This window comes from Antennarius striatus, chromosome 1 (genome assembly GCF_040054535.1).
Source record: "Antennarius striatus isolate MH-2024 chromosome 1, ASM4005453v1, whole genome shotgun sequence".
Taxonomy (NCBI): Eukaryota; Metazoa; Chordata; class Actinopteri; order Lophiiformes; family Antennariidae; genus Antennarius; species Antennarius striatus.
In genome coordinates, this window is record NC_090776.1 from 1,748,017 (window position 1) to 1,769,212 (window position 21,196).

General features: G+C 50.8%; 5 protein-coding genes across 8 annotated transcripts in view; 4 read left to right on the forward strand and 1 right to left on the reverse strand.

Annotated features, from left to right (window-relative positions):
- Window positions 1-846, reverse strand: part of vps13c (vacuolar protein sorting 13 homolog C) — a 37,366-nt gene extending 36,520 nt beyond the window's left edge. For 2 of the 3 annotated variants that reach the window (XM_068330247.1, XM_068329416.1), the window contains exon 1: window positions 638-841. In XM_068330247.1, the coding sequence (XP_068186348.1) occupies window positions 638-737 (100 nt within the window). In that variant the 5' untranslated portion in view covers window positions 738-841. Of the gene's footprint in view, window positions 1-637 lie in introns of all 3 variants that reach the window. The other variant, XM_068331026.1, reaches the window with a different exon arrangement.
- A 1,183-nt stretch (window positions 847-2,029) lies between these two features.
- Window positions 2,030-3,382, forward strand: agrp (agouti related neuropeptide). Of its 2 annotated transcripts, XM_068324319.1 has the most exons (4): window positions 2,030-2,236; window positions 2,540-2,679; window positions 2,784-2,881; window positions 2,958-3,382. In XM_068324319.1, the coding sequence occupies exons 1-4, from the start codon at window positions 2,202-2,204 to the stop codon at window positions 3,138-3,140; spliced, it is 456 nt and encodes a 151-aa protein (XP_068180420.1). In that variant the 5' UTR covers window positions 2,030-2,201; the 3' UTR covers window positions 3,141-3,382. The 2 variants fall into 2 exon arrangements, with proteins under 2 accessions (XP_068180420.1, XP_068179632.1); XM_068323531.1 differs by having other exon boundaries at window positions 2,784-3,382.
- Window positions 3,383-4,080: 698 nt separating this feature from the next.
- LOC137599695 (chymotrypsin B-like) lies at window positions 4,081-6,007 on the forward strand. Its single transcript, XM_068321146.1, has 7 exons — window positions 4,081-4,213; window positions 4,690-4,793; window positions 4,870-4,949; window positions 5,101-5,182; window positions 5,263-5,443; window positions 5,538-5,671; window positions 5,760-6,007. The coding sequence occupies exons 1-7, from the start codon at window positions 4,162-4,164 to the stop codon at window positions 5,919-5,921; spliced, it is 795 nt and encodes a 264-aa protein (XP_068177247.1). The 5' UTR covers window positions 4,081-4,161; the 3' UTR covers window positions 5,922-6,007.
- Window positions 6,008-6,669: 662 nt separating this feature from the next.
- Window positions 6,670-7,952, forward strand: galr1b (galanin receptor 1b). Its single transcript, XM_068322345.1, has one exon. It carries the CDS (start codon window positions 6,782-6,784, stop codon window positions 7,571-7,573), a length of 792 nt encoding a protein of 263 aa, XP_068178446.1. The 5' UTR covers window positions 6,670-6,781; the 3' UTR covers window positions 7,574-7,952.
- A 623-nt stretch (window positions 7,953-8,575) lies between these two features.
- LOC137598960 (transient receptor potential cation channel subfamily M member 1-like) lies at window positions 8,576-21,196 on the forward strand. Its single transcript, XM_068319984.1, has 29 exons — window positions 8,576-9,180; window positions 10,131-10,407; window positions 10,993-11,069; window positions 11,157-11,349; window positions 11,418-11,631; window positions 11,702-11,826; window positions 12,385-12,556; window positions 12,657-12,831; window positions 12,926-13,049; window positions 13,388-13,460; window positions 13,566-13,666; window positions 13,770-13,967; window positions 14,042-14,176; window positions 14,813-14,863; window positions 14,967-15,107; window positions 15,202-15,231; window positions 15,350-15,642; window positions 16,441-16,669; window positions 16,745-16,864; window positions 16,933-17,073; window positions 17,144-17,272; window positions 17,346-17,597; window positions 17,673-17,847; window positions 18,863-18,883; window positions 19,266-19,410; window positions 19,503-19,705; window positions 19,782-19,914; window positions 20,112-20,485; window positions 20,572-21,196. Exons 2-29 carry the CDS (start codon window positions 10,324-10,326, stop codon window positions 21,180-21,182), a joined length of 4,719 nt encoding a protein of 1,572 aa, XP_068176085.1. The 5' UTR covers window positions 8,576-9,180; window positions 10,131-10,323; the 3' UTR covers window positions 21,183-21,196.

The window sequence follows — 21,196 nt, forward strand, 5'->3', positions numbered from 1 at the left end:
TAGCCAATGTCAGCTGACATAAATAAATCTAGCAAATGAGAGGGAGTGCTTACTGATGTTAGCATGCTGTCACTGTTTATGCTAGCCGTCATAGCTAACATTGATAGTGACTATAGTAGCTAGGCTAGGCTAATGTCTCAATCTCGTCATTCATTCAGGACCTGCCCGACGGTCACGTGACCTCACCACCAGCCTGATCTCAGATCTGGGTCCAGTGCACCTGGACAGACAGGTGTGTCAGTGGATTGGGGGGGGGGGTTGTTCAGTCACACCACCGCCGACGTAAAACCACGTGATGTTTTCTGGTGTTTGCGGTCAGATCCGCAGCTCGTGTTTAATTTGAATCGCTCAACAGTCGCCGATGAACGCCTTCCTGTTCAGCAGCGCGTCAACACTGACCTTTCGCGGGGTTTGGGTGATGTTTATGTCACAAAAGGTCAACATTTCTTCTGAAATGTAACTGATTTCTGGATTTTAAGTCAGCCGAATTCGAGCTTAGAGCCTTTTCTGACAGCTGGTGTTCTGTTATGTTCGACAGTGTCCCCCCCCCGCGTCTGGCCAGCACACACATCTAAATCGTGACATTCGTTAACGGAGTCTGGCGGCGTCACCGCCGCTGACGAGCCGCTGCGCTCACCGCCCCAGATGCCGATCTTCAGCTGGGACTTGTCCAGGTTCTCCACGTAGTCCCCGATGAACCTGTTCAGCAGGTCGCTGACCAGGGACTCGAACACCATGGCTGAACCTCCGGGTCGGACGCCTGGATCCCGCTCGGAGGGTCGCTGACAGCTTTCAGTTAAACGGACTTCCGCTTCATGTGACCCGGATTAGGGCCCTCTGGGATCGACTACTGGGTCTGATCGATTAGTGCTGCCTGTGTGTGTGTATTAAGGGAGAAGACGGAGAACATCGATCTGAGGAGGAAGTCGTCTCCTCAACGGCTCGTCCTTTGACAGCCGCATAAATAATAATATATTTTGAAACAAAATGTATTATTTTGTGTTCACTTTCTTTAACACCAACTGGTACCATATTAATTACTAAATATTCAGAATTTTTTAATTATACACTTTATAATGTTCTAGCCTTTATATCCATTTCAGCCCTTTTCATCAGCTGTTTTAAATAGTATTGTATTAAAATACAAATTTTTTATTATTTGTTTATTTTTTTATTAATATTGTACTGTTTAAAATTGATTCGACCAGTTTCAACCAGTCTAAACCAGTTTGGGCCTGTCCCAGTTGTGTGTATTCATCCATGCTTTGTCTCAGATGTCCTCTGAAGCGACCATGGGCTGTTGAGTTCTTGTTGTGATGTCATTTCATCCACCACCACCACCAGTTTATTGTGCTCTGTTCTCATTAAAGCTCCTCCAGTGTGATTGATTGGAGAACATTAGATCAGCTGCTCCATTCATGTCTCTTCTATTATCCTCAATCCGCTGCTTCGCTTACGTTTCATTCCCCTCATCCTCCGTCTGCAGACACGGCACCGGTTCCCTGAACTGTGACATCACGGCAGCGCCAATGGCTGGTTAGCGTCCATCAACGGAAATGAGTCTTAATAATACGTGATAATACATGTTTATCCCGTGCAATCATTTGGCATATGCTTGTTTAAGATAAGAGGCGTTACCACGGCAACAGAACAACAGGAAAGTTCAGAGCAGATCATCATCACCATGTTTAAGGGACAGTTTGGTGCAGAGGAGGAAACTCTTATTGTGAAAGGCGTGAAATATCAAACTGAACCAGGATCAGAATCTGGTTTTGGTCCAGATCAGCCTTATGCTGGTCTTTATGTCCGGTACCCCTTCAACATGAAGCTTCTGGCTCAGGCTAGCAGCTAGCGCTACGCTAGTTCATCAAACATCCATTCCCAGGTTAACTGAGAATCTGGAACGTGTAAACAAATGTGTACCCAAGTAGATCAGATCAGACCAGCGTGATCGATGAGGGGTTGCCGTGACGACACATGACCAGATGTGTTTGATTCAAGTTGGTTGATTCTTCTTGTTGGACCTCGATTTCTTCTGCAGCGTGAAAATATCTAAAAAAAAAAAAAAGAAAGATGGATGGAAACAAATAAAACTGACCATGTTTACATAATCTTATTTAGTACTAAACACACGCACACACACACAGTTCATCATGTGACCTCCTCCCCCCTCAGGAGTCTTTAAATTGGCCGTCACCCTCATGAGAGGAGACAGAGCTGAGAGTCAGAGCGACAGGTGAGTTTCCCGCTCTGCTTCTTTAGGTCTGGCTTATTTTTTTTATTACTTTCCGTGTCGTTTCGTATGTTTAGATTTATTTTCAGCAGCTTGTGATCTTTTGTTTTCTTCATCTGTGGTTCGGAACCATCACTCGTTCTCGTCTGAGGGGGGCGCTATAGGGACATGCGAGCGTTCATGATGGTCCAGGAAACGCAGGGGTCAGAAGATCATCCTGACTTTGAGCTCCTGTGTTTTCAGAGTTGAGTATGTTGAAGTTTAAACGTGTGTCCTCTGAAACGGTCTCTTCTCCTTCTCCTCCAGGATGTTTGCTTCTCTGCTGCTCTGCTATTGGTCCTTCAACCTGTTGCGTCTCTCGTCTCCTCTGGTCCATGGAAACCTCCAGGTGGACGAAGGTCCGGATCCCGGACGCCACGCCGACACCTCCTTCCTGTCTGCCATTGGTTAGTAACTCCCGTCCAATCAGAGCGCTCCATCCACCTAAAACCACCTCAGACAGGATGAAGGACGTCCAGCAACAGTTTTTCTGAAGCTGTTTGTCCTGCAGAGAGAAGCCACGCCCCTGAGCCCCTACGTGACCCCGCCCTCCTGCCGTTGGACGTGATGGAGGATCGCATTCTGGTGGATTTAGGGTCTTACGACGAGGTGGGTGAGGCTTCATTCTTCCTTTGCTGTTTTTGGTTTACTTCCTGTGGCGTGATGTCTCCACGCCGCCCAGCAGGACTCGGCGCAGCTCCAGGGCCGCGCCATGCGCTCGCCGCGCCGCTGCATCCCGCACCAGCAGTCGTGTCTGGGCTACCCGCTGCCCTGCTGCGACGCCTGCGACACCTGCTACTGCCGCTTCTTCAACGCCATCTGCTACTGCCGCCGCGTCGGCCACGCCTGCCCGGCCAGACGCGCCTAACCACGCCTATGACCACGCCCGACCACACCTATGACCACGCCCCTGATGATTCTGATGACTCGTGACGAAGCAGCTGATGCGTCTGAAGACTGGATTGTCCGTGTCTGATGACACGCCCACAAACACCACCACGTGTAGATGTTTAGACCGCGTGTTGACGTGTTTCCTGTTCCATGTAGAATAAAATGTGTTTTCTGCTGACTAAACATTTGTTGAAAACGAGTCATCAGGTCTCCTTCGTGTTTTCTGTCAAACCAACAAACAACAACAAAAACAAACAATTGAGTAAACAACTAACAACAGATTAAACCAGCTAACTAAGTAAACCAACTAACAGAATACAACAACTTACAACAAAGTAAACAACAAACAAGAGAGTAAAGTAGCTTGTTTTACCGTTAGTTAACAGTAAAACAACTAACAACAAAATAAACAGCCAACAACTAAGTAAAACAGTTAATAGAGTAAACTAGCTAACAAAGTAAACTAACTAACAACAGAGTAACACTAACAAACAATACAGGAAACAACTAAGAACAGAGTAAACAGCTAAAGAAACCTAAATAAACCAGCTAAAAACTGAGCAGTTCACAACAGAGTAAACCAGGTAACAGAAGTGAAACCAGCTGATGTGAACATCAGATCGATCGTGATGTTGATCAGCTGATTAATCCATAACTGATCACCCGCATTAGAGCTTTAATACATTTCCTCATCCAATCAAATAAATGAATTCCTTTCAGGTACTTGTGTTTGGAAACGTTCCAGACTCTACAGCAGAACCTCTGATGAACATTCTGTCAATTTATGTTGGATTAAAAAAAGGTCCAGTGGTTCTGCTGTGAACCAATCAGAGAGCTGGACGCTGGGGCGTGTGACTCGTGAGAACGCCGCCGTGGTCTTAGCGCTGATAAGCAGCTGACAACTGAGCTGGACAAACCAGCGAGCCCTCTGATTGGCTGAGACCCAACAGGGTCCAGGTATAAAACAGCGGCCGTCGCTGACCCTCACCATCGTCACCATGGCCTTCCTCTGGATCGTCTCCTGCCTCGCCTTCGTCAGCGCCGCCTACGGTGAGACACGCTAACGCCAAGAGAACTTTCCGAACTAGACGTGAACTCGTTAAGATTTTCTTAATGTTCTAGCTGCAAACAACTTAGGATCTACCTGCATCAGGTACAAAACACGAAACATCTAACGACGAGAAGAAAGACGGGAACCAAAAACTTTCTCATGGCACCACACGAGACACACTTCTAGAATTTTAAGTTGTTAACCTACAGGACAGGACGAGCTTTATAGATTCACTCTGAACTAGCTTAATAGCTGTAAGCAGAGTTAGCCCTATTTTGAAATAGCTTTCTGACTAGCTTTCTTGCTAAAATAAGTATGATGTTCTTCTATCTTATCTCGTTGGTAACTTAAGTCCTATGTTACATAAGATCAATACTTTACTGCAAAGAAATTTGGGGATTCTAGAGACTATTTGTGACGACCATCTGGGTATAAATGTAGTTCCATCACAGTAAAGTTTCTCTGACCCCCTCAGGCTGTGGCGTTCCCGCCATCCCACCCCAGGTAACCGGCCACGCCCGCATCGTCAACGGTGAGGAGGCGGTGCCTCACTCCTGGCCCTGGCAGGTGTCTCTTCAGGTGAGTCGTCTGAAACACGGGGGTGTTGGCGTCTCCTTCTTCTGTGGTGGCTGACTTCGGCTCGTTCTTCTCTCAGCAATCCAACGGCTTCCACTTCTGTGGAGGATCTCTGATCAACGAGAACTGGGCGGTGACCGCCGCCCACTGTAACGTCAGGTGAGTCCAGCCGGACCCAACAAGAACAGAGGTCTCAACAGTTCCAGGGAAAAGTTTGAGTATCCAATGTTCCTCCTTGGGGGGTGTTTGAAGATTAGTCCACATTTGTGGGACGGAGTCCAAAAAGGCTTTAAGTTGTACTTCCTGTTAGGACCTACCACCGTGTGATCGCTGGAGAACACAACAAGGGCTACGGCTCCAACGAGGACGTCCAGATTCTGAAGCCTGCCAAGGTAAGAACCCCACAGGAGCCAATCAGCTTTCAGAACATGTCCCCGATCCCTAACCCCCCCTCCTCCGTCTTCCTCCCCAGGTGTTCACCCACCCCGACTGGAACCCCCGCACCATCAACAACGACATCGCCCTCATCAAGCTGGCGACCCCTGCCCGTCTGGGCACCAACGTGTCCCCCGTCTGTCTGGCTGAGACCACCGATGTCTTCCCCGCTGGAATGACCTGCGTCACCACCGGGTGGGGTCTGACCCGCTACAATGGTGAGATGCTCTTCTTCTGGGTACAGGGTTCAGGTTCTCTCCCTCTAACGGGGGACCAGGAAGTGGGTCTAAGTGTTGTCTTTGCCCCCCACAGCTCCCAGTACCCCCAACAATCTGCAGCAGGCTTCCCTGCCCCTGCTGTCCAATGAGCAGTGCAAGAGACACTGGGGCAGCAACATCTCCGACGTGATGATCTGTGCTGGAGGAGCCGGAGCCACTTCCTGCATGGTGAGGCCCCGCCCACCTACCTGTCTCACCTAGTCTCACCTGTCGATGGTTACGTTGGTGTCGTTGCTAACTCCTCCTTGCCCTTCAGGGCGACTCTGGCGGACCTCTGGTCTGTCACAGGGATCAGGCCTGGACTCTGGTCGGTATCGTCTCTTGGGGAAGCAGCCGCTGCTCCACCTCCACGCCCGCCGTCTACGCCCGCGTCACTGAGCTCCGCGACTGGGTCGACCAGATCCTCGCTTCCAATTAAGAGCTTGAAGGCCCCGGCGCCACCGTTGGAGTCCTGACACCCAAAGACACTCCACAGTGTGTGGACTATGAACGATAATAAAAACACTGAACATCTACTTGAGTTTGAGTTGTTCTTTCATTACAATCTTATAGTTACAATACAGAAGAAACTCGAGATTTGAGCAGGCATTCTGTCCATATTTTTGTTTGACATACGGGCAAAAACCCGAGACACGAGCCATGCTTTAGGACACCATCTCTAGCTGGCAGATGGATACAACATCAGCTGAGACTGGATCTCGGTCTCGTTGGTGGAGTAAAGTCATAGAGCTTGTATTCTCGTGATTTTTGGATTTCTTTTCATTCTTCATCATTGTAGTTCTACCGTAGGTTCTATTGTACACAGCAGGGGGCGCTGTCCTCTACAGATTCAATCACAACAAATACAGTTTGTTCATTTTTGTTCGGATGACAATTTTGTGTCCTGGTGATTTCACACCTTGTGGTGAACCACGGTGGACAATCCAGTATCTTCATAATGATCAACTCAACCGACCACAGAAGAACAGGAACTCTCCTTTATTGAGCTCCAGTTTCAAATTAAATGCATCCAGCATGAGAAGAATGTTCATCTATGGTGTGATCCACCAACCAGGAGAACCCTGACCAATAATCATACCTGACAATGGAATGGGTTAACAATAATCAGGCATCACCGTTAGAGCTAATCAATAATCAGATAACGATCTTGAACTTTTACCCTGAAATCTGCTGACAGGAAGTAGAGCACCGTACTGGTGGTTGGAGTTGAGACTCCTGGAGGTGTTTGATCCAGATCATGGATCAGGTGCGTCTTCTATCCTGACCTCCAGCTCCGACATGCTGGTGAATGACTCCTCTGGCGGGGTCCAGCTCCTGGACTTCAACCTGTCCGAGGTGGCGGAGGGTAGGGGGCCGGAGGCGGTGGTGGTACCCTTCGTGTTTGGGCTGATCTTCATAGTGGGGGTTATGGGGAACTCCCTGGTGATGGTGGTGATGGGAAACGGGTGGAGAACTGTTGGTGGAGGAAAGGGTCGGCGTTCTGGGAGCCCGACCAACATCTTCGTCCTGAACCTGAGCGTGGCGGACCTCCTCTTCCTCCTGTTCTGCGTCCCATTCCACGCCACCATCTACTCACTGCCCGACTGGGTGTTCGGCGCCTTCCTCTGTAAGTTCGGGCACTACTTTTCCTCCGTCAGCATGCTGGTCAGTATCTTCACGCTGGCGGCCATGTCCGTGGACCGGTACATCGCCGTGGTGCACTCTGGGAGGTCGCCCAGCGTTCGGACCCAGAAGAATACTCTGGCCGGTGTCGGCATCATCTGGATCCTGTCTCTGCTGTGTTCGGTGCCCGTCGCCCAGCACCAGGTGATCCTCAGCCACCCTGCAGCCCCCAACAGCACCTTCTGCTGGCAGATTTGGGCCGGAGCGTCCAGACAGTTCTACAAGGTGGCCATCCTGGTCCTGGGGTTCCTGGTGCCGCTGCTGCTCATCAGCTGCTGCTACACCAAGGTAAGGATGGATGGCTGGATGATTGGATGGATCAGTCATCCATCCACCAATACCTTTTCATTAGCTTGTCCTGATGTCCGGACCAAAGTCAGAGTCTCAAAGTCGTCGGTTATGGTCTAAGTCCTGCGGTGGTCTGCACCTGAACCGGCGCTCAGGTCTTTGGAGATGGTTCTGCTGGTCTGGTTGGGTTCATTGGGTGGTTGCGACCCCTCAGGTTCAGAACGTACCGTTGATCCAGAGTCCTGAGATGTGATCCGGTTCAGACCGCGGCTCCATCAGGTCCGTTTCAGATCTTGTTTAACGGGATAATGTTTGACGACTGCTGCTGTAAAATGAGAGGAGTCTCCGTGTCGACCGAGCAAAGGGCGCCGGCATGGTGCTCATAAAACCTACGACACGTGAGACTGGATGGAACCTACGACCACTAGTCTGAGCTTCAAAATAAAAGATCATCAGCAGTTCAAGAGGAAGCGGTCATAGACTTTAGTGATCAGTCATCAATTATATCAATATAACCAATAGTAAATCAATAGAAAAACTGTTATTGACCAGTTAGAGATTCGTAAATCATTTCTTGTTCAATACTTTTTCTTTAAATTTTGTTTTTTCTTCCAGGTTTTGTTTCATCTTCATCAGAAGATGAAGATCATGTCCAAGAGGTCAGAGCGGTCCAAAAGAAAGGTGCAGCTTCCTCTTCTTCCTCTTCCTTCTGACAGCATCCCACATACATCCTACCATGTTCAACAGCAACCCACGTACATCCAACCGTGTTGGTGCCTTCAGAATAAAGGTCTCCTGTCTCCCCCTGCAGACGGCTCAGACGGTCTTCCTCCTCGTCGCCGCCTTCGCCGTCTGCTGGACCCCCCACCACATCATCGCCATGTGGGTGGAGTTTGGCTCCTTCCCCCTGAACGACGCCTCCTTCGTCTTCCGCATCGCGTCCCACTGCCTGTCGTACGGGAACTCGTGCGTCAACCCCGTCCTCTACGCCTTCCTGTCGGAGAACTTCCGCCAGGCGTCCCGTCAGGCCTTCAGCTGCTGCCTCCACCCCCCACCGGAAGACAGGAAGGGGGTCCGCGTCCGCCGCGAAACCTTCTCCCTGACCCAGTCCACCGCCAACATCTGACTAACAGACCTCAGGATGACGTGTGATTGGCTGTTGGCTGTCTGTTGGGGTGCAGGACAAACGGTAGCTTTTTGAGGGACAAGTGTTTTCATTACATCCTGTTTTACCAATCACCTGGTCAGAGTAAGGACGAGGAAGAGGAAGAGGAGGGTCCACAGATCCCAAAACATCCAATGACTGTCAACATTTGTTAGAACCCATGACCACCGTCAGACCTCAGAGGTTTGGTGGAACCTCAACGTTAGCAGAATGTCGACCAAACAAACTGAGGTGAACATCTCATTTAAAGGTTTTGACAGTTTGTAACTTCCAAACAGGAAGTTAATCTTTGAACTCCCGGTGTCAGAGCGCCCCCTGCTGGTCGGACATGTGACCTGCACCTGACAAGCACCTCTGGGACATAGATTTGGTTCTATCGCCGATCTGGACTGATGGAATCTTTTGCATTGATCTTCACAGAGGAATTTTGAGGAAAAGAAACCATTCCTGCTGGACAACTTCAACCGAACTGGAAATTCATTCTGATTTACGAATGCTAAATATGATTATCAAATAAACGAGTCATGATTCACAAATACGCCGAACGCTTTCCTTACAGGAAGTAAGTTGGTCACACCTACCTTTGCGTTATTCGTTTGCTTTCATGTCACTGGTTACCTGTTTTTATGCATTTTTAAAAAGATTTTGAAGAATCTTCATTTCCTGTCCGTGACCGGTGTCTGAAGTGCTTTTATTTTGAAGGGGAGGGGCAGAAGTCCAGTTGGCCGTTTGTTCGGAACACCAGATTTTATGATGTCACTGGACGCCTTCAGGGTTCAGAATTTGGGCCTCATTAGAGCACATGTATCAGACGTGGTTCCTGACCAATCAGGGGCCAGGAGCCCCAGACCCACGGGTGCTCGGTGGCTTACGTTTTATTCACCGCTAACATTCAATCACATTTATTCCGACTGGGGACAAACAGCGACATGAGGGACTGATTTAATCCCTGATCCGTGTTCCGGCGTTGGGATGCAAACGAGTCGGCGTTTGGATTAGCGTTTAATTTCGTTGAAAGGGATTTTTTTTTTTTTTTTACTTCCAGAGGAAGGAAATATTCCAAACACTGCTGGAGCTCATTTCCTAATCAGCCAGGATTGGTCATGTGACCACGTGATCATGTGATGCGAATCAGGGCATCGCTCAGACATCAAAGCCCAAATCCCCCTTCAAACTGGCAGAAGCACCAAGTTTCTCCAGGTTGATTTGTATTTTCATGCTAAGCTACATGCTAACAGTGTATTTTCTTCATTAGTCTCCATTAGAGTTGGGGATTGGTGGGGGCGTGCACTCTGTGACCTGATTGGCCGTCCCAGTTTGTTGAAACTCCGACATGTAACTTCAACTGATCAGCATCAGCGGGTGGTGGGCGGGGATTACCTGGGGGTGTGGCCTAAGGCAGAGGTCTCTGGAGCAGATTTACCTTCAATCAACATTTACTAAATCTCCACCCGCAACGAAGCTCCGCCCTATAATCCTGATAATGGAGCGGTCTGTCCCATCCCACCGCAGACGCCTGAACGCACCACAGCAGCGAGGAGGACGGCAGGAGGACCGGAGTCAAAGGAGACAGGAAGTCAGAGGAGGAGACAGGAGGTCAGAGGAGGAGACGGGAGGACCTAGGGGGAGACGGGAGGACCGAGGGGGAGACGGGAGGACGGAGGAGGCAGGAGGATGAGCGTGGAGGACGTCTGACGACTTGAGGATGGACACCAGAGGGAGGAGAGGAACCAACGGGTCGTTTAAACGATCGTCCATCAAACGCAGCGCCTCCTCTGGGTCACAGAAGGTACTGACACCACTGACCTCACCGACACCAACTTCACCTGTTAAAACATTCACCTTCACTTTGACTCGTCTCTGATTGGCTGACAGCTACGGGCTCAGGACACACACATTTACTACATACACACACACACACACACGGATGAGTGGATGTGAACATGGAATTAAAGGACTTTTATGTTTTATGGGATTATGGAGACAATAAGAGGATTTCATGCGGAACGAAATGGAATGCTCTTTTCCAGAAATTAGCCAGATTCATTCGGACATGAATACATTCGTGTTTCATCTGTTTCCTCACGCCGTATCGTCCAATCGGATCACTGCTCAGCCCCCGACACGACAATATAATCCACACCTGGTACCTCAACTACACCTTGTACTAAACTACACCTGGTATCTAAACTACACCTGGTACCTAAACTACACCTGGTACCTAAACTACACCTGGTACTTGAATTACACCCGGTACCTCCATCATGGAGCTTCGTGATGTCCAGATGTTGACTTCCTGTCCTGTTGTGACTTCCTGCTGTTGACTTCCTGTCTTGTTGTGACTTCCTGCTGCTGACTTCCTCTTCCTGCTCAGGCGCAGAGAGCTTGGATCGAGAGAACCTTCCAGAGGAGAGAATGTATCCAGATCATCCTGAGCAAAGACGCCACCAGGTGACGCCACGTTTGTGTAGACCTGATGGTGATGACGATAATGAAGACCATGACGGTGATGACGGTTGACTTCCATTTGTTGTGCAGGTGCTGTTGCGGTCAGCTGGTGTCGCAGCACACCGCCGTCCTCTCACAGGCCAAAGACGACCCCGCCCCTTTGGTTCAGCTGGAGGTCCAACCCACGGAGAGGTGGAGCCCCATCAAACACACCCACACGTCTCCCACCGATGCTTACGGGGTGGTGGAGTTCCAGGGGGGCGGACACAGCAACAAGGCCATGGTGGGTATTTACCAGTATTCGGTCTGGAGATCAAGGACACAGTCCAAACTGTCCCCCTCCTCTTGTAGTACATCCGGGTGTCCTACGACTCCAAACCGGACCACCTGCTGCACTTGATGGTGAAGGACTGGCAACTGGAGCTCCCCACGCTGCTGATCTCCGTCCACGGTGGGCTGCAGAACTTCGATCTGCCCCCCAAACTCAAGCAAGTGTTTGGGAAAGGACTGATCAAGGCAGCGGTGACCACTGGCGCCTGGATCTTCACCGGTGGAGTCAGCACTGGTACAGTCTACCCAAATGACACCGGTTCTCTGGTTCCGCTTGATTCTGACTGTTTCATGTTGTGTGTCAGGTGTGATCCGCCACGTAGGAGACGCCCTCAAAGACCACTCCTCAAAGTCCAGAGGGAAAGTGGGCGCCATCGGCATCGCGCCTTGGGGAATTATCGAAAACAAGGAGGACCTCATCGGGAGAGACGTAAGACAAATGAGACCCAAACCCAATGGAGTCAGACAGAGCCGGACTAAACAGGGCCGGAACACACCGACTGACGGATCCCAACCCAAACCAGACTGAATCAGACTTAGCAAGACCACATCCGGAAAGACTAAACCAAGATAGACCAGTCTGAACCAGACCAGAACCAGACTGAGTCAGACACAGCCAGACAAAACAGGACTGAAACACACCGACTGACAATTCCCAACCCAAACCAGAGTGAACTAGACTTAGCAAGACCACATCCGAACTCAACCGGATCAAGTCAGACCAAAACCAAACAGAAACAGACCAAACCAAGATAGATCAGACTGAACCAGGCCTGAACCAGAGCAATGCAGAACAGAACCAAGCGGAGTCAATCTGATCTGGACTGAACCAGACCCCCATCAGACCAGGACACCCTTCCCAAAACCAGATCTGACACTTTTGACACCAGAACCCTGCGAGTCCGTTGGACTCAGAGTTGTTATTATTTGAAGCTCTGCTCCAACTGCTCCCAGCTGTGGTTGGACCAATCACCCGTGTCCGTTGCAGGTCACCCGGCCGTACCAGACTATGTCCAACCCGCTCAGTAAGCTGGCGGTCCTGAACAGTAGCCACTCCCACTTCATCCTGGCTGACAACGGGACCACAGGAAAGTACGGCTCCGAGGTCCGCCTCCGCCGGCAGCTGGAGAAGCACATCGCCCTGCAGAAGATCAACACGCGTAAGTCCCGCCCCCTCGAGTCTTAACGGGTCAGTCCAGGAGGCGGGGGTGGGCGGAGCCTGCGAGATCAGACGCTGTCACAAATCCATATGTGTGCCAGGTCTGGGTCAGGGCGTCCCGGTGGTGTGCCTGATCCTGGAGGGGGGGCCTAACGTCATCTCCATCGTCCTGGAGAGCCTGAGGGAGGAGCCTCCGGTGCCCGTCGTCATCTGCGACGGCAGCGGCCGCGCCTCCGACATCATTTCCTTCGCTCACAGATACTGCGAGGAGGACGGGTGAGTCACGAGTTCCAGTCTTGGTGCCAGGGTCCACCCCCCTGTCCCCGACACAACCAGACGGGGGTCACATGACTGTGGCGTTTGTCCGTAGGGTGCTGAGCGACGGCGTGAAGGACCAGCTGCTGGTCACCATCCAGAAGACGTTCAGCTACAGCCGCGCCCAGGCGCAGCAGATCTTCCTCATGGTGATGGAGTGCATGAAGAAGAGGGGGCTGGTAGGTCACACGCTAGGAATTCTGGGTAAATGTGTGGCCCTGCTGCCCGGTCTGACACCAGTAAGAAGCAGCGCCGCGACCTTGGCTGGTGTGACATCAGTGTAATGACAAAAGGTTTATCCCTGACCCCAAACCACTTCGCTAATGGAGATTGTTCCGTGACCCCGCCCACCATTAATTTAATCCCACAATCCTCTGCTGCGTCCCGCGGACGGAGGCAGCGCCGGATGGACAAATGATTTGTTGTCAGATTAAAACGCAGCAGCAGGAAGGAGGACACGCCCCCCCAAAAAACAGAGGTCACATGTGACCTTTGACCTCTGTGTGTGTGTGTGTAGATCACCGTCTTCAGGATGGGCTCTGAGGGGCAGCAGGACATTGAGATGTCCATCCTGACGGCTCTCCTCAAAGGTAACAGCTGTTGATCACTTGTGTTACCTGTAAATTGCTGGTCTGTGATTGGCTGAGGCCCGGCCCCGCCCCTCAGGTGACTGACAGGTGCTGGCGTGTTTCCAGGGACCAACGCCTCGGCGTCCGATCAGCTCAGCTTGGCTCTGGCCTGGAACAGAGTGGACATCGCTCGCAGTCAGATCTTCATCTATGGACTCCACTGTCCGGTGAGTTAGTTTACCCATGATGCAATGCGTCCGTGGAGGCGGGACCGCCTCCCTGCCACCCTGAACATAAAACCCATCAAACTTGTTTGGCCCTTCTCTGCAGCCCGTCAGCATCCTGCCCACCGAGCGACCCAGAAGTCCGTCGACTCAGCGAGGAGTAGGGGGGGGTGGAGGCGGGGGAGGAGGGGGTGGAGGGGGAGGGAAGGGGGGGAAGGCCCGGGGCAAGAAGGGAAAAGGGGCCAAAAGTAAACCAGAACCACCGGAGGAGACCGACCCCCGGAAGCTGGAGCTGCTGAACTGGGTAAGAACCAGAGCGCTAGCATCGTTAGCATGATGAAGATGAAGATGATGATGATGATGACGATGATGCTGCAGGTCCACTCCCTGGAACAGGCTATGATGGACGCTCTGGTTCTGGACCGCGTCGACTTCGTGAAGCTCCTCATCGAGAACGGCGTCAACATCCATCACTTCCTGACCATCCCCCGCCTGGAGGAGCTCTACAACACGGTAAGATATGCTAAAGCAGGCTAACGGCGCCGCGCGCTAACAGCCTGAACCATCATCTTCTCTCCCATCTTAGAAAAGCTCACGTTAGCATGTAGCTAATGTATAAATGCTAATTGGAACACGTCTGTCCAATCGATTACAGATAGATTTAATCTGGTAATTTTCCTTCAGTGGAAAATAATCCTTTAAAGAGATTCTGGATTCAGATCAGAGCCAGGATGTGATTGGTGATCCAGAAGCTTTAGGCTCCTCCCCTTGACAGACGGACACGCCGCCGCCTATAGGAACAATGTTCCTGCGCTTATAGAACAAAAGCTGTGACCTTCATCGTCTGTTAATGTACAGCTTAACGTCCATCATCATCATCATCATCATCATCATCTCTAATCTTCATCCGCCGCCGGAGAGGCTCTTAAAACACGACGATTGTTCTGCCGCCATCTGCTCCATGGAACCACGGGACGCATCGCCGTGGAACGCATCGCCCACATGATCCGGGTATTGATCATCGCCATGACATCATCTCTGTTTAGTGTTCATTTCCTGATTCCACAAACTGTTTCCTGTTTATTTTGGTGACTTCCTGCTCCTCCAGCGACTGTTTTCAAAGGCTTCCTGTTTGTTTTGCGTCAACAGAAGTTGGGACCGGCGAACACGCTTCACGTCGTGGTTCGAGACGTCAAGAAGGTGAGTTTAATCAGGACTTTTATTGTGAAAGGATGAGTTCGTCTCGGAGGGAAGTTCTTCCAGGGTTGAAGTTTGGCGGCTTGTGATTGGATGTTTGTTTCAGGGGAACCTCCCACCAGATTACCAGATCACGCTGATCGACATCGGCCTGGTGCTGGAGCTGCTGATGGGCGGAGCCTATCGCTGCAACTACACCAGGAAGAGCTTCAGGACGCTGTACAACAACCTGTACGGCCTGAAGAGAGTGAGTGGAGATCCACTTCCTGTTTAAGTCCAGGTTCACACAGTGAAACAGTCCGGGTTCACACAGTGAAATTGTCGTCTCTCTTCTCTTTCAGCCTAAAGCTCTGAAACTTCTGGGAATGGAGGTTTGTGTCTTTGTCCTCTCAGTCTTATGTGATCCCCTTGGGGTTTCTGGGTTTCGGGGTTTTGGGGTTTCTGGGTTTCTGGTGGATTCAGGGTCTCACACACGTTAACGTCCTGCAGGACGATGAGCCCCATCCAAAGGGCAAAGGAAAGAAGAACAAGAAGAAAGAGGAGGAGGTGAACATCGACGTGGACGACCCCGAGGTCAGCCGGTTCCAGTACCCGTTCCACGAGCTGATGGTGTGGGCGGTGCTGATGAAGCGCCAGAAGATGGCGCTGTTCTTGTGGCAGCGGGGCGAGGAGGCGATGGCCAAAGCTCTGGTGGCCTGTAAACTTTACAAGGCCATGGCCCACGAGTCGTCCCAGAGCGAGCTGGTGGACGACATCTACCAGGACCTGGAGAACAACTCCAGGTGGGTCCAGGTCCAGGTCTGACCAGAGACCGACCCTTCAGAGAGAAGCACCATGACCAATGAATACTTCTAAATAAGAAGTACAAGAAGTCCTCAACATATGAACATTTGTAAATAAGAACAAACGCGCTTCACCATATCCGACTATCATCCTGCAGTTCCCCTTTCTGCCACAACCCCCGCAGGGGCAGCACTCTACACCACCTGAACCTGTATTTTATATATTCTTTGTTTTAATGTTCTGTAATTGTTTATGGTCAGTCTGAGGGAATAGAAATTTAGTATTTAGAGTAGTAATGAGATTACTTTAGTATTTAGAGTAGTAATGACATTACTTTAGTATTTAGAGTAGTAATGAGATTATTTTAGTATTTAGAGTAGTAATGACATTACTTTAGTATTTAGAGTAGTAATGACATTACTTTAGTATTTAGAGTAGTAATGAGATTATTTTAGTATTTACAGTAGTAATGACATTACTTTAGTATTTAGAGTAGTAATGACATTACTTTCGTATTTAGAGCAGTAATGACATTAAATGACCTCAGATGGATATTAGAGGTTGAAATTTAATAAATAACAACTTACAAACAATTCAACTTATGAACAACCTTCAGGAACCACTTGTGTTCGTATGTTGAGGACTACCTGTACTATAATTGTGATTATTAGTAGCTTCCTTCTGGTTGGTTTAGCTCTGAATGGGGTGAATTAAACTTACGCGTTTCTGGTGTGTACTGATCGTCCTGTCCTGAAGGGGGCGCCACTGCCTGCGTTTTGACTGTGCGTTCTGTGCAGGGAGTTCGGTCAGCTGGCCTACGAGCTGCTGGATCAGGCCTACAAACACGACGAGCAGGTGGCCATGAAGCTGCTGACCTACGAGCTGAAGAACTGGAGTAACTCCACCTGCCTGAAGCTGGCCGTCGCCGCCAAGCACCGAGACTTCATCGCCCACACCTGCAGCCAGATGCTGCTGACCGACATGTGGATGGGCTGCCTGAGGATGGGCAAGAGCAACAGCCTGAAGGTAGGACAACACCAGGTGGTGCCAGGAGGCGGGGCTACGTGGTCTTACCGTCTCTACTGCCGTGTCCCTCCTCAGGTCATCCTTGGGATCGTCTTCCCTCCTGCCATCCTCCTCATGGATTTCCGTCTTGGAGACGATTCTTCATCCAAAGACGAGGAGAAGAAAACGAAAGACGACGACAACAAATCCAGCAAGGTAGCGACGCCAGAACCTCAATGACCCCGACCCGGTTTACCATCTGACTGATGGAGACTCTCTTTCAGGACGCCGTCTCCAACGTGGACACGATGTCAAAGAGAGGAGACGAGGAAGAAGACCAGAAGAAAACCAAGAAGAGGACCCCCATCGGGAGGAAGATCTATGAGTTCTACAACGCCCCCTTCACCAAGTTCTGGTTCAACACGGTGAGTTTCAACCATCAGCTGATCAATCTGATCGATCTGATCAATCTGATCAATGTGTTTGTGTGCGTAGATCTCCTACCTGGTGTACCTCATGCTGTATAACTACATCATCCTGGTGAAGATGGAGCGATGGCCGTCTCTCCAGGAGTGGATCGTCATCTCCTACATCATCACGCTGGGCCTGGAGAAAGTCAGACAGGTACACACACCCGTCACATGCCTGATAGACAGCTGAAACACCCCATGACCCTTGACCTCTACCCCGCCCCCAGATCCTGATGTCAGAACCGGGGAAGCTGAAGCAGAAGATCAACGTGTGGCTGGAGGACTACTGGAACATCACCGACCTGGCCGCCATCTCCGTCTTCGTGCTGGGGTTGCTGCTGCGCCTGCAGAACGAGCCCTCCATGGGCTACGGCCGCGTCATCTACTGCGTGGACATCATCTTCTGGTACATCCGCGTCCTCGACATCTTTGGGGTCAACAAGTACCTGGGACCCTACGTCATGATGATCGGCAAAATGGTACGGCCTCACGTCTGACATCACTGACCGACCCGCCTCCTCTAGTCTCACGAGGTCGCCGTCCGTTCCTCCTAGATGATCGACATGCTGTACTTCGTGGTCATCATGCTGGTGGTGCTGATGAGCTTCGGCGTAGCGCGGCAGGCTATCCTCCACCCTGACGAGGAGCCGACGTGGCGTCTGGCCAGGAACATCTTCTACATGCCCTACTGGATGATCTACGGCGAGGTGTTTGCAGACTCCATAGACCGTAAGACTAGAGTTCATAGTAAGACTTCCATCCAGACAGTCTGTCCTAACCAGACGCCTTTGAGTCCAGCTAACCAGAGCTGTCTAAGTCAATCCACCAGACTTTAAGAAGGTTTCTTGAAGACGTTTCACCTCTCATCTAAAAGGCTTCTTCAGTTCTAGTTCTTCAAGTTCTCCAAAACTGAAGAAGCCTCTTGGATGAGAGGTGAAACATCTTCAAGAAACTTTCTTAAAGTCCGGTGGATTGATTTAAACAATTTTGGATAACTGGACTCACCCCCTAACTAACACTAACCCTAACCCTGACCCTACACAGACATGTTTAGTCCAGTGTGTAGATCTGCCCTCAGTCTTCATCATCCTGTCTTCATCAGTGATTGAAAGAATCCAGGGTCTCTTCTCCAACAGGGTGAGACCAGGGCCGGTTGTAATCTGTGTCCTCGCCACTAGATGTCACTACAACCTGGACACAGGACATCTGAGATGCTTTAGAACAGTGGTCCCCAACACCCGGGTTGTGGACTGGTACCGGTCTGTGGGTCAGTTGGTACCGGTCTGTGGGTCAGTCGGTCTGACGTTAAATCGGTCTGTAGCGTAAAAAAGGTTGGGGACCACTGAGATAGATAGATAGATAGATAGATAGATAGATAGATAGATAGATAGATAGATAGATAGATAGATAGATAGATAGATACTTTTAGTCCCAGAGGAAATTTATCGATAACTCATAGATACTTGCAGATGAATTATCAGATTATCAATAAATCATCAAGAGCTCTGTTGAAAGATTAGTTTGATTTAAACCAAATATTCATTCGTGCTTCAAACCGATGTGAATTCCATGCGATCCCTTTGAGTATTTTGCTTCTGATTAATTTCCACTAATTCATTTCCATTAATTCATTCTGTAGTTGATTGGATTGAGTGATTGACTGAATTGATTACTATGTCTTGACTGACTCTTGTTTCTGGTGGATTATTTCCGGTCCCGTTAACCTGTGGCTGGCGGCGGACAGTTTACGCCATGGAAATTAATCGTAAGTATCTTTGGCTTGATTGTTAGATTCAACATGCCTCGGGATTAAATCCCTTCAGAGATTATGTGCATCGTTTAATGACATGAATTTATCGACGTTAATCTCGTCATTCTTTCACAAAACCTTCACAACAATTAGCTTAAAATTATAGAACTGAAAGACAAAAATACCTGTAGATACGTCTCCATGGAGACTGCAGCGTTCATCTGGAACGTCTTCATGCTGCTAATCCTGGATTGATTCCACATGAACTGATCATGATTAGCATAGCATGCTAGGTTATCTATCTTTACACACATCTACTGAGATTTAGGATTACAGTAGAACCTCAAGCTACGAGTTGAGTTAGCGTTGACGTTAGCGTGATGTTTGTGTGTCTCAGCTCCGTGTGGAGACAACATGTATGATGAAGACGGGAAGAAGCTTCCTCCCTGCATCCCTGGAGCCTGGTTGACTCCCGCCATCATGGCGTGTTACCTGCTGGTCGCCAACATCCTGCTGGTCAACTTGCTCATTGCTGTCTTCAAGTCAGTCCACACCAGCCGATCACAGATCAATGAACACATGATCGACAGAAGATTTGGTTGTAAGCTAACGCCCAAACGTTTCTCCTTCACAGCAACACGTTCTTCGAGGTGAAGTCCATCTCCAACCAGGTGTGGAAGTTCCAGCGCTACCAGCTGATCATGACCTTCCATGACCGTCCCATCCTGCCCCCGCCCCTCATCGTCTTCCCCCACATCTTCATCATCCTCAAGAGGCTGTGCTGCCGCTGCAGGAGAAGACCCGACGGCGAGCACGACGACCAGGAGAGACGACTGCGTAAGACCCCGAGTCTGTCGCGTCAAGCGACTTTAATGTCCACAGCGGAGACATCAAAGCCGTCTTGTCTCCTTAGAGCTGGTCCTGAGCGCCGACGAGCTGAAGAGTCTCCACGAGTTTGAGGAGCAGTGCGTGGAGGAGTACTTCAGGGAGAAGGACGACGAGAAGCAGTCGTCCAACAACGAGAGGATCAGGGTGACGTCTGAGAGGTCAGTCAGTGAGAGGCCACAACTCAAAGAGGAAGTAATCGTCTTGTTGAGGACGGTAGAGACGTCCCAAGGACACAGTCCAGACCAACGACATCAGGACGAACGCCAGACTCCATGACTCCAGGACTGACTCCTGGAACACCTGACTCCTGGAACACCTGACTTTCCCTGACTGGTTTCCTGTTTCCCTGTCTCAGGGTGGAGAACATGTTCATGCGTCTGGAGGAGGTGAACGAGAGGGAGCACTCGATGAAGGCGTCCCTGCAGACGGTGGACCTGCGCCTCGGCCAGCTGGAGGAGTTCTCCGGCCGGATGATGAACGCTCTGGAGAAGCTGGCGGGCATCGACCACTCGGAGCTCGTCCGGACCCACTCCAGAGGATCGTCCGTCTGCGAGCCGGCGTCTCTTCTGAGGCACAGCAGCATCAACAGCAGCGACGGCTACAGTCTGTACCGCTACCAGCTGGACCGCGACGACCGCGTCTCCATGTCCGGAGACACGGAGGGACAAGAGAAGAAGACCCAACTGAGTCCAGAAAGACCCGGAAACACTGAGGGTGGAGCCACAGCAGGTAGGACGACGGCTTGAGGCGGGGCGGACCCAGGATCCGGTTCCCTTCTGACTGAATTAAAGGGCGACGCCTACTTTCTCTTCCAGGGGGGAGCGAGTCGACGGAGGCGGGGGGACGAGAGAGGACGTCCTCCAACGTCGACATCCTGATTTCGCCGTGTGACATCGACCAAAGCTCCGCCCACAGCTCGCCTGCTTCACTTCATTCTGACACGAACGAGAATCCAGCAGAGAAACCCAGACTGGGGGGGACGGCGTCCTTCCCACTGGAAAGGTCAAAGGTCACACAGTATTCACCGACTCCAACCCTTGGCGGTTCCCCCAACAGCCGGTCCGTCAGCAGCATCCCTCAGACGTCCGCCCGTCTGGACCCCCCGGGGTGCGACGTCCTGCACGCTTCCAGCAGGACTCAACGGGAGGGGTTGCCTGGGGGGCCATCTGGGGGGTTGACGGGGGAATCTCCAGAGGAGGCGCCGGCGGAGGAGGACAGGATGTACCCGACACTGCGCTCCAAGAGTTTGAACGCAAACCCACGAAAGACGGGAGCGAAGAAAGACGGCGGGGAGATCAGCCGGTTGGGGGGCAGCGTCAGAGACCTGGTGTCAGCGTTCAGCGGGGCGCAGGGGGGTCCCGGACCCGAACCAGAGACCCCAACAGCTGGTTCTAAAAGACCCAGAGCGAAAACCACCACAGATTAAAAACAAGTGGTTTT

Bases quoted from the DNA above. Each gene is read 5' to 3' on its own strand.
- agrp (XM_068323531.1), top strand. From the start codon at position 2,202: ATGAGAGGAGACAGAGCTGAGAGTCAGAGCGACAG. The intron at 2,237-2,539 runs GTGAGTTTCCCG...CTTCTCCTCCAG, and splicing joins GCTGAGAGTCAGAGCGACAG to GATGTTTGCTTCTCTGCTGC. The intron at 2,680-2,783 runs GTTAGTAACTCC...TTTGTCCTGCAG, and splicing joins CTCCTTCCTGTCTGCCATTG to AGAGAAGCCACGCCCCTGAG.
- LOC137599695 (XM_068321146.1), top strand. From the start codon at position 4,162: ATGGCCTTCCTCTGGATCGTCTCCTGCCTCGCCTTCGTCAGCGCCGCC. The intron at 5,444-5,537 runs GTGAGATGCTCT...TGCCCCCCACAG, and splicing joins GGGTCTGACCCGCTACAATG to CTCCCAGTACCCCCAACAAT. The intron at 5,672-5,759 runs GTGAGGCCCCGC...CTTGCCCTTCAG, and splicing joins CCGGAGCCACTTCCTGCATG to GGCGACTCTGGCGGACCTCT.
- LOC137598960 (XM_068319984.1), top strand. From the start codon at position 10,324: ATGGACACCAGAGGGAGGAGAGGAACCAACGGGTCGTTTAAACGATCG. The intron at 15,108-15,201 runs GTGAGTGGAGAT...CTTCTCTTTCAG, and splicing joins ACCTGTACGGCCTGAAGAGA to CCTAAAGCTCTGAAACTTCT. The intron at 16,670-16,744 runs GTAGGACAACAC...GTCCCTCCTCAG, and splicing joins GCAAGAGCAACAGCCTGAAG to GTCATCCTTGGGATCGTCTT.
- galr1b (XM_068322345.1), top strand. From the start codon at position 6,782: ATGCTGGTGAATGACTCCTCTGGCGGGGTCCAGCTCCTGGACTTCAAC.